Source organism: Peromyscus leucopus, chromosome 18, assembly GCF_004664715.2.
Source record: "Peromyscus leucopus breed LL Stock chromosome 18, UCI_PerLeu_2.1, whole genome shotgun sequence".
In the NCBI taxonomy this organism is placed as follows: domain Eukaryota; kingdom Metazoa; phylum Chordata; class Mammalia; order Rodentia; family Cricetidae; genus Peromyscus; species Peromyscus leucopus.
In genome coordinates, this window is record NC_051078.1 from 31936978 (window position 1) to 31948012 (window position 11035).

General features: G+C 36.5%; 1 protein-coding gene across 1 annotated transcript; it reads right to left on the bottom strand.

The window, feature by feature from the left end:
- Positions 1–286: 286 nt before the first annotated feature.
- Positions 287–7789, bottom strand: Kera (keratocan). Its single transcript, XM_028881189.2, has 3 exons — positions 7298–7789; positions 4994–5890; positions 287–1196 (listed from the first exon to the last, which is right to left on the bottom strand). Exons 2-3 carry the CDS (start codon positions 5880–5882, stop codon positions 1030–1032), a joined length of 1056 nt encoding a protein of 351 aa, XP_028737022.1. The 5' UTR covers positions 5883–5890; positions 7298–7789; the 3' UTR covers positions 287–1029.
- Between the last annotated feature and the right edge of the window lie 3246 nt (positions 7790–11035).

Genomic DNA, 11035 nt, shown 5'->3' on the forward strand with positions numbered 1-11035 from the left:
TATATTTATTATTATAGTATCTGAAAAAAATTATAAAACTAAAATGCAACAGAAAAGTATGCCTGGTTGAATAATGAAATACTGAGTTTTTTAAAACTTATCACAAATAAGTGTATTATGTCATGTACTTATAATATAATCATTCTTATGCTTATTGGAAAAAGTAAGACAGGAGAACATTTTGTATTCATGCTAGCAAAATAGTTGAGACTATAACACTTTCTTATTATAACAGTTCCTAAATGAAAGTTGTGAATAATGTCCTTGAAGCAACATCACACTTCCCTTTTGTTAGAAAACATTTGATATTTTTATTTAGAAAATCCAAAAAAATAAGAACTGGATAATTTGCAATTTGAGTAAATTTCTACTGTTAAAACAGTGTGCTTTCATGAGAATTGTGTTTTGACAACTGTACAATGTACGGGTGGAGTTACTGGAAAATAGTGTATTAGATCTAAGAAGAACTATAGGAAATGATAATAAACCACAAATGTCTTCATTGTTGTAATCCTAAATGACTAGAAGATCTCTCTCCTGCTTCATTGTTTATTTCTAATGGCTAGGAGGCATTTGACTAGTAGGTTCATGATAATTATGACAAAGGATTATTTCACTTATTCATTTTCTTCAGCACTTCCTACAGCTGTCTCATTGTTGTGCTTATATGTACACAACCAGTACACACATATATTTGGTCATAGACAAGTAAATCACTTAGAATATGTAACAATAAAAATTACTTGATATTAGTAATAGTAGCCAACAGACAAAAATAGCTTTGAGTTGAGAAGTTATCTCAACTCTGTGTCTATTTAGTTAATCAGAGGAAAGCAAATTAATACAAACAAGCAGCAGCTGCATGCCAGTGACCAAAGCATTTTCAAATGGAAAAAAAAATAAGCTGCACAGATGAAAATTGTGGTTAAGAACAATTGTAAATGTGGCTTGTGACCTAAACCTAGGAGAAACAATCAAATTTCATGCCACACACATCTACTCTTAATCCAGTTTGGATTTGATGGCTGTTTATATAATGAAGGCCTGAAGAAGCTTGAAGCATGTCACTAAATCTATTGGGATTGGTGGCTTGATTTCATTCCCATCCAGGCGCAGGTAGCTCAGTTGAGGTCCATGAATGAAGGCATCCTGTTCGGCACGCAGTGTGGTGGGACATATTACTGAGATGTTCACATCTATGGAAGGAATGATAGAATAAATGGTTAAATTGAAACACCAAAATTTTAGAAGTCTAGATGAATAAAATACTGCAGTGGCCCTAAGGGGCCAAGTGACCTCATGTGAGGAAAGCTGTAGAGATACAAGTTATTGTACCTATCTGTTTCATAAGAATGATCCTGGAAAATGTTTGATGTATCAGGTGCACTGTTCTCACTCTATGCCCTGCTGTATTTTAGTGTGAGATATTACATAGGTAATATTATTGAAAACAATGATAGAACCAAGGTAAATAAGATATCTCAGATATTTTCTAAGCTTACAAGTGAGAGGAAGCATGTGAAAATTGCCTTACTATGCAAAAATGAGAAACATATTTGGAGGATTAAAAGCAGAGACAGTTATTAGACCTGGTACATAGGTAAATGAGTCGACTGATAGGTAGAAGAGTTCTTGCAAGGATAATTTGCTGTATTGTTACCTTAAAATATGCGAAGTAATGGCCGGGCGCTGGTGGCACATGCCTGTAATCCCAACACTCGGAAGGCAGAGGCAGGTGGATCTCTGGTCTACAGAGCTAGTCCAGGACAGGCTCCAAAGCTACAGAGAAACCCTGTCTCGAAACGCACCCCCCAAAAAAAAATATGCGAAGTAATATATGGTACGTTTACATGAAGTATTTATCGTAATTCTACATATAATACTTAAAGCCATGAATCCCCTACATAAGAGAAGGCATTTGCCAAGGGTTGAATTACAGAGGATTGAGCCCAAGAAATACCCCATCAACCTTTATACCTGGTACTGATGGGGAAAGCAAGACCTGTCTTGGACTAGAGCTCACAGCACTAACAGCCACACTGAGAGTCCTCTCCATAGTGAAGAGCTGTTATGTGCCCAAAATTCCTGTAAGCTTGAGGCAGATGATCTCAAGCATTAATCCATGGCTTCTGCTTTCGACAAAAAAAAATGAGCAAGAGCTCTTTTTCAACTAGACATACCTAACTTGGGAAAAGTCTCTCTCCTATGTCCTTTTGGTGCAAACAAATTCACAATATAATTTCAAATGATTTAATACTTGGATAATGGCTGTTTTGTCCAAACCCTATGTTATCTTGTGAATTGACTTGATTTAAACAAGGCTCACATATGTAAATCAGTTTTGTGCTTATAGTTTTTTCAAATGCATAATCACTTTATCCACACACAGACCGTATCAGGAAATATGACTATTTTTTCGACCTGAGTATTGTATAAAAAGTCAGCCCAGACTAGCCTTTTTCTCTTACTTGGGATCCTTGCCCACCAGGGATACTGTGTTTCACTCAGTTCCTTATTTGATATCCTCATCACTCCCATACTTCATATTCAGTATATTCAAATAACTGAATATGAGAAATAGGAGTTATAAACTTAATAATTTTCCATAAGTTAGGATTCTTCTCAGAGAATGTGGAGAAGTAACTTATCAGACTATATGCATATTTTCCATAAAAATTCAAGTCCCTCATGCTCAGAAGAAATACATGTTTTTTTTCCAAAATCACAGAAGCAAAGTTCACTGGTAAATTTAATGGACTTTTCATATGAAAGTTTTGTTTCTTGCAAATATTTTTTAGCAACTAGATTATTTGACAAGAACTAAGTACACTAATAATTATTATAACACAATGTGATCGATAAAATTCTCATCCAGTTATTCCAAGAAAGGAAATCCTTATTCTACATTTATTTCTATGGTAAACAAAACTAGGTCCGTGTGTTAAATGAGCAGACATGGTGGCCTTTTGTTAAGGTGAGAGACCAGAGCCTCTGGTTTTGAATATCCCATCACTCTGTGTCTTTAGACAGCTACTGTCACCCTCCTGGGTTTTAGTTTTAGTTTTCTCTTTGAACTTCCCAACGACATCACAAAAGGGTCTTGGGAGGTTTCGGGTTTCTCCAGCCAAGGAAATGATACAAGCAACGAAATGATTACAGACTTGAATCCTTAGGCTCCTGGGGTGGGGGATCCCTACAACCTTTCACAAACTCAGTTGAGTCTGACACATGCTAATATATAAGGTTGACTGACTAAAATATTGGAATGTTTTTCACAGCTTTGAAATCCTTCTGTGAAGTTTCAGGAGAGGACACAATGGCTTGCTTCGCAACCTTGTGTTCAATGCTGGCACATCATTCCTAAAGACTCGATCTCAAGCTCCCAACATCTGCAACTCACATACAAAAGTCTATGTTGAATCACCTGAAATTAATTTCCATCTCCAGTTATCTGTGGGGCTTTATTGTAGATAAGGAATCAACCTATAGGAACATAGACCTCTGATCAGGAAAAACATATAAACCCAGGGTCCTCCTTAAACATTATGATGTTTGGCTCAACTAAACATACTCATCTAACAATTTTTCTATGTTGTATCTTTTCCTTCTGACTGGTGTGTTAAACAGTGCATTTCCTCACCACAGGGGAAAAAATAACTGCTGTGTTGGCAACATGCCATACAGTTTCAGAATTTTATGCTCAATTACATGACAACAATAATGAAAACAAAAATCTGTGCTCTCCAAGCAGTGGAAAGGTGCTCCGACCCTGTAATGGAATGGTTATGTGAACGTATGCTAAATGAATCTTTAGCAAATGATAACTAGGAAGCATAAACCTGTGGCATTTACCTGGCTTACTTTCTATAGAACACTTTCATCACCACTCACTTCAAGACCACATTAAAAAAAATTACAGAAGGAATCTCCCCATGGTTATCCTCCCAAAATGCTTATATTGGATTTGAAGATGAATCTTAGGCTGTGTACCAGTTCCTAAGTGTGGAATATAAAATTACTCACTTTCACCATCAGAGACATCCTGATGTAACTCTGAATAGGTTGAGTTAATCTCAAATGTTTCCAAGAGTGTACATTTTGTAACCACTTCATCCTTCCATAACATTTTTGCTTGGAAAGGCTTCAACCTGATCCACTATCCACTCTATATCCAAAGCTTTTTCAAGAAAGAATAGTTATTTTCCTCACTGTGGATCCATAACTAAGTCCTGGTAATTACCAGTTCCCAGGGCATTCGTTTCCATCTCAAGTAACTAAATTCTTGAGCATCTGTAGTACCTCTATGTATGATAACCCACAGCATCAGGACCAGCACCTGAGAACTTGTTGAAAATGAGAGATCTTGGGTTTTACCAAGACTGAATGACTCAGAAACTCTGGGGTGAGGGGACACTATCATATGCACACTGAAACCCAATCTACCATGGAGTATTTGGTCAATGGTGATACTTAGGGAGATTCAGGCATCAACTCTTATATCCTATTCTATAGATAATTCATGAGATTGTACCTTACATATTTTCTCAACAAATTTACACCACAGAGTGCCAGGCATGGGGGCACAATCCTATAATCCTGGTACTCAGGATCCTGGGACAAGTAGTTGACCTTCTGTTCAAGGCTACTCTGAGAAACACTGAGATATAGTGATGTTTAACCACAGAGAGAGAAATACCAGAATCTCTCCAAGGCAAAGAAAACAGAGGTGTTTCTTTTCTCCCATATATAAAAGTCCTGTGTAGATGACTAAGATTCAGCTTTCAATCCTGAACTTGAAGATTTGGGAATTTTGGTTTATGAAAGCTGAGTCAACAACATTGTGTAATGAAACCTGAAAATAATTTGTCAATTCTAACAGCCCATTACTTGTGTGTTGGTGTGGGGAACAACACAATTGATATTCTTATAAGGGACAGAGACTAGACATCATGATGGACATTTTGGTCACAGGCATATCCTCATGGCTACTTACTTTTAATTTTGTTGTGATCAAGGTGAAGGTGCTGCAGGTTAGCGTTAATTCGGGGAAAGTTTGTGAGCTGGTTGTGAGACAGTTGGAGATCCAGAATTGACGACACATCAAACCCTCTGGACGGGAGGCCTGCATCTGACAGTCTGTTGTGGTTAAGTCTCAGGAAGGCCACCTTAGGAATCACATTGAAATAATTTTCGGGTATTGCTTCAATGGAGTTGTTGTCCAGAAACAGCTGCATGGTGTTGGCTGGTAATCTTGGAGGCATGTTCCTCAGGGCATTCTTGGCCATGTTTAGCTGCATGAGGTTCTTAAGTCCCTTAAAGGTATCTCTTTGAAAGGCGTTATCTATAAGTTTGTTATGCTGTAGGTCAAGAAGGGTCAGGTTTTCCAGATTACTGAAGGTCCCCTGAGGGATTCTGGATACCTTGTTTCTAGCTAACTGTAACTGTTCCAAACTTCTTGGCAATGGAGAAGGTACCTCATCTAGCTCATTGTCTTCTAGAAACAGGAAAAGAAGTTTCTTCAGCTGGCTTAGAGCCCCCTTCTCAATCCCGTAGTTGGTTATTTTGTTCTTGTTTAAATTGATCCATCTTAGCTGGGTGGCGTTCTCAAATGGTTTCTCAGGTATGGTTTCTATCTGGTTGTTTTCCAGGTAGAGGTACCAGATCCTTGAAGGAATAGCAGGGATTTCTCTGAGACCTCTGTTCTCACAGTATAAGGCAGTAGGGAAACTAGGTGGACAAAAACATTCCCTGGGACAATAGAAATCATCATGCACATCCCAGTCCTCTGGGTCCTGTACCTCATAGGCCTGTCTCACACTCTGTGTCCACACAGTATCTGCTATGAGTAACACCCAAAGCGTCAAACAAATTGAGGTTGCCATTACAACACCTGTAGAATAAGTAACACAAATGTTAAATAGTACATTGATCTTTAAATACCAGCAAGAATCAACCCAGTAAGCATTGTTTCTTCAAGGTAGGGCTGAGAATCTTCACTTCTAATCCATACACAGCAATGAATACACATGTGTTGAGTACCCATCACAGGCAAAGCAGTTTACAGACATTGAAACAAATTCACAATCCTTAACCTTTCTGGGTTTAACTGAGTCATAGTGAAAGCTGAGAAATGGAAAGCAAAGTTTAGCAAGCTTAAGTGCTTTTCCATTTCAAGCTATTAACTTGAGAAACTTTACTGAAACCAGTAGTTGAGTATAAGAGAACAAAATGTGATCTAATAAATGAAGTGGCAACTGAGAGCTGTTCCTAAGAGGTGGGCATCTGCATGTGCTTTTATTTTTACCCTTAAATGAGAATAACATCTGGAGGAGATTTCCCAGGTTCTTTGGCCCTCAGACCAAAGAAATGTAGAGATCAAAGGACAATTTAGAAGTTTATGGTAAAGGATGGGTCTAGGATCTGAAGTAAAGTAGGAGATTCATCTCTGGCTCTGTTGCTGAACTTTTCAGGTAAGCTTTACTTTTGAGTAAGAGTTGTGTAACTTTAAGTACAAATCAGAATGAAGATGTTCAGCCAAGAAGCAGAATTATGAAATTTTCACATAACCATTATCTCCTATATAATTGTTATAATCTCCCTCATATAGACTGTCTCTATATTTTACAAATGTATATATATGCTCATGCCTGCATATGACAGAAATTATTTCGAGCTAATGTATCAGTTATGTAATTTTGATACATGTTTATTCACCTATGACACAATTAATCAGGATAAGAAAGAACAAAAACTATTTAGAACATAAGTTAAAATTTCCCCTATATTTACATATCCAGTATAAATATAACAAATACTAAGTTAATACTTTCTGATGTATACTTTTAGAAGAAAGAAATTTTCCTCCATTGAATAGCACCAAATATAACATTCACAAAGAACTAGTGTCAGAGAAAAATATATGCATAGTACATATTTAGACATTAGCTTATAACCTGTGTTACATATATAAAATTTACAGTTACCTCAGTGGGCACTCAGCTAAAGCAACTAATAGCACAAATACATTTCACCAAATCCTAGGAACATAAACATAAAATCACTCATTAATGGTATGCTGGTCTTTCATTCCTCCCATTAACGCTCAGAATTGCTTCTGCCAGCTGTCAGACTGCTTCTGAAGGCAGAATGCTTCTCTGGACTGCTTCCAACAGAGACAAGTTAAAGTTTCTTCAGAGTAGAGATTTGCATTAGTTATTGAAACTGTAACACCACATCTTTTGAATCAGAACTCTGAGTATCTAAACCAAAAGTTGTAAAAAAGTACAGAATAGTTTACCTTGCTTTCCAGGAATATACCGTTGAGTCCCGTGGCTGGTCTGACGCTGGGTAAAATAAATTGGTGGGGGAGGGGAGGTAATAAAAGAATGAAAATTCTTTGTTTTGACTTGATGCTGTTAAACCTCCAATCAGAATAAATGAAAGGGATGGTGACTCTTCACCATGAAGACCTTTTGATGTATTGTTTCCACTCTGACAGGCTTCAGGATGGCTTACCTCAGCCTCCTTGGATCTTCTCCCTCTTTTTCTATTGGTCACTGCCCCTCACAGTAATGGAGCGACCCAACCTTTGCTGTCGGATTTTTAGAGTCTTCTGTAAGATGTATGCACTGTTGGCTCCAATTTCAATCCCTCCAACAAGAGCAGTACCTTGTCACCTCAGGAGAGGAAATTTTTCTTTTAATTCCAAGCATGATTTTCAATAGTCAAGGAAATTTTCACTCTTACTTCACAATTCCAGGGACGTTAAAATGTGCTGATGTATAGATCGGATCCACTAGCCAGCAACTGAGGAGAATTTTAATTGTAACGAAAACAAAAAGAGATTTTGAAACATTTCTTTTTCTTGATGATCTTTTAAAACAATTGAGCACAAAAAGTAAAAGCCAATATATTCTGTTCATGTGGACATATTTTATTCATTTCTGATATAAAACAGATGCTGGAATGTTTTGATTAAGAGAAACACAGATTTGAAAAAAAAATTAAAATTCTCTTTGAGTAGTTATAGTTGATTTACCTGCTAAATATAGTAATCACGTTTGTTTCATAGAATCAATGATTATCTCTCTATCCCCCCATTCCTTAATAATAACTTTAAATAATTATTAAAACGGGATGACTTTTTTATTACATTGTAACACATGTTTTACATTCGGCGACTTATAAGGCATTCTGCTGCACTGAATTTTTTTTCTCTAACATATGTCTAGGCTAAGTTCTTCTATTTATCATATTTAAGGGAAATGGTAATTCTATTGAGGGAGGATGCAAACAAAAATCTGTTTTATTTCAGGCTGTTTTCTGTTGACCGTAGTAATAAAGGCTTCCATGTCTATCACCCACCAATACTGTTTATACAAGTTGTATCAGAGACAGAGGGCACTGGTGGGAAAGGACCTTTCTGACCCATATCTTCCTATCTCTGTGGTCTTACATGGGTCCATTAGTATTCAGTTTTATCATCTCCACAACAACAATGGACTCCCTCAAAGGTTTAGTTTCTTTTAATAAATGAATATAGAAATACTAGTCTTTCTTGGGAATTTTCACTATATATCTAATTAGAATAAGTATGTGTATTAATGGCTATAGATGAAAGAAGAAATACGATTCACACATCTCTTCATGGTCCTACAGGTATACACAAAACATACTTTTTAAAAACACTCTAGTTCTTTTTTTCTATAGCTTTTTTCATACCATCTTTCTCTTCTCCACATTATGTTTTATTGTTTTCTTCTCTCCGTTTCATGTTTCTTTTCTTTTTTCTCAATCCTTGGGACAGAAGTTGCAATTGGATGTTCAAATCTACACAGTCATAATTTTCTTTTTGAGGCACACTGATTTTAGTCATTTCTAAACTTATTGCCTAAATATTTCTATGTGTTCAGTAGGAAAATCAGCATATTTCACGTCTCCAGCCTATTTTCCATTCATCATTCTGCTTAGGATTTACTCACCAAAATGTGTTCTCTTGTGTTGTTCTTTTTCAAAGTTGCTCTGGCCAAATCAGCAGTGATCTCCATAAGAATTATTCACTGATTCACCTATTTGACCTGGAATAGTACAAAATTACCTAATTAAATGTCCCTCTCACTTGAAGACATCACCCTTTCCTGGAATATTTTCTCTTTTCAATAATTCCCTTTGTCTACATCTTGGGGCTCTCTTTCTTCTTTCTAACCCTATGTAAAATGCTAGAGGTGTTTCTAAGCCTTTAAAGGTTCTGAGTTTCTGCCTGCTGTCCTGGGCCTCTTCCTGATGTAGACACAGCTCCTACATGATTCCACTCCCAGCCTTCCCTTCTGTTATAATATCTCTTGAACAAGTATCTCCAAACCGGTCTTGGAACAATACCAGTACTGCAACATATGTTTATCTACTGATAGAAATGATAACTGTGGAAATTATTCTCTTTTTCTTAGTCTCCTTATGTATACATTATGGCTAATACAATGATTGATTTATAATAGTAAAACTACCCATTTGACAGAGTTGAAATGACATTTAAATAAATCAACATGTTAAAGTTATAAATGTACAGACTTATAAAATCAGACATACTAGTTTTACTATTCGGAGATTTCTGGTATGTTTCTTCTTCAAAATAGTTTTATTGCTGTTGCAAACTGAGGATAATTTGGCCAATCACAACTATCAAGATATATATGTGACAAGGAGATATTACAGCTGCTTCCTTGTTGGCGGTGACAATTATACAAATTTTCTCTTACAACCTACACGGATGGGTTGTGCCTAAATTAACGTGTCATTCAGTTGAATCTCATATAATGGACATTTATTTACAATTAGGTTTAAAATCATAGGTGGAGAGTGTCTTCATTATGAAGGCTATTTAAATTTTCACTAAGCATACTAAACATTGATTACGACAAAATAAAACAAACCCTCTGTTGAAATACTATTGTTCTAGATACATTTATGAGTGATGCAGCCCTGCATTCTGGGTCTGCGGGAATAGTGTACTCTTGGGAATCCCCTTACTCTTCTCCATGTTCTGCTCTTCATCTTCCAGGCTAGTTGCTTGGCTACTTCCTCCATTTTTTTTTTTTCTCTTTAGAGTAACTTCCTGCTACCCGGCATATTTTTAAACCTTTATTTTCTCTGAAGACCTTACATGGTTAAAAATGTATTTCCTGGATCCACCCACTTCCCTGACATTTTGATTGTGTAGAATTCTTATTTGAAGTAGTATTTCTGTAAGGTTTTGAAGACTGTCTTAGTTAGGGTATCTACTGCTGTGAAGAGACACCATAACCACAGCAACTCTGTAAAAGAAACATTTAATTGGGGTGGCTCACTTACAGTTTCAGAGGTTCAGTCCATTATGATTATGAAGGGGAGCATGGCAACGTGCAGGCAGATGTGGTCCTGGAGCTGAGAGTCCTTACATCTTGACTCAGAGGCAACAGGAAGTCAACTGACTATCACACTGAGGAAAGCTTGAGAAAAGAACCGCAAAGGCCACCTCCACAGTGACACACTTCCTCCAGCAAGACCACACCTACTCAATGTGGCCACATTTACCAATAGTACCACTCCCATTGGAGGCCATTTTTCTTTCAAACTACCACAAAGTTATTTGAAAAAGTCATTATTCTGAATTTCAATGGCTTTCATAAAAAAACATTGATATAATTATGTTTTCTTTCTTTCTTCAAAATTCATCTGTTTTCTTTCTGAAAATTTTTAGAATTTTCTTTTCTTTAATGTATTAGTCATTCAAGAAAATCTTTGAGCAGGAGGTTCATATCTATGCAGGCTAAATAGTTTCCCCTCCTATTCTCTTTTTTCTGTAAGTGGCAGAAAGCAAACATCCTGGTCGAGGTATATAGTTTTCTTATCTCATAGTTTTAAATTTGCATCTTAAGAGTTTTTAAAAATTTTTATTTAAATATGTTTTTCATATATTTTGATCATATTCTTTGCCTTATACCAACCTTTCCTGTTCTTCTTTCCTACCTCCTTATATATCTAACTTAATCCCCCCCCC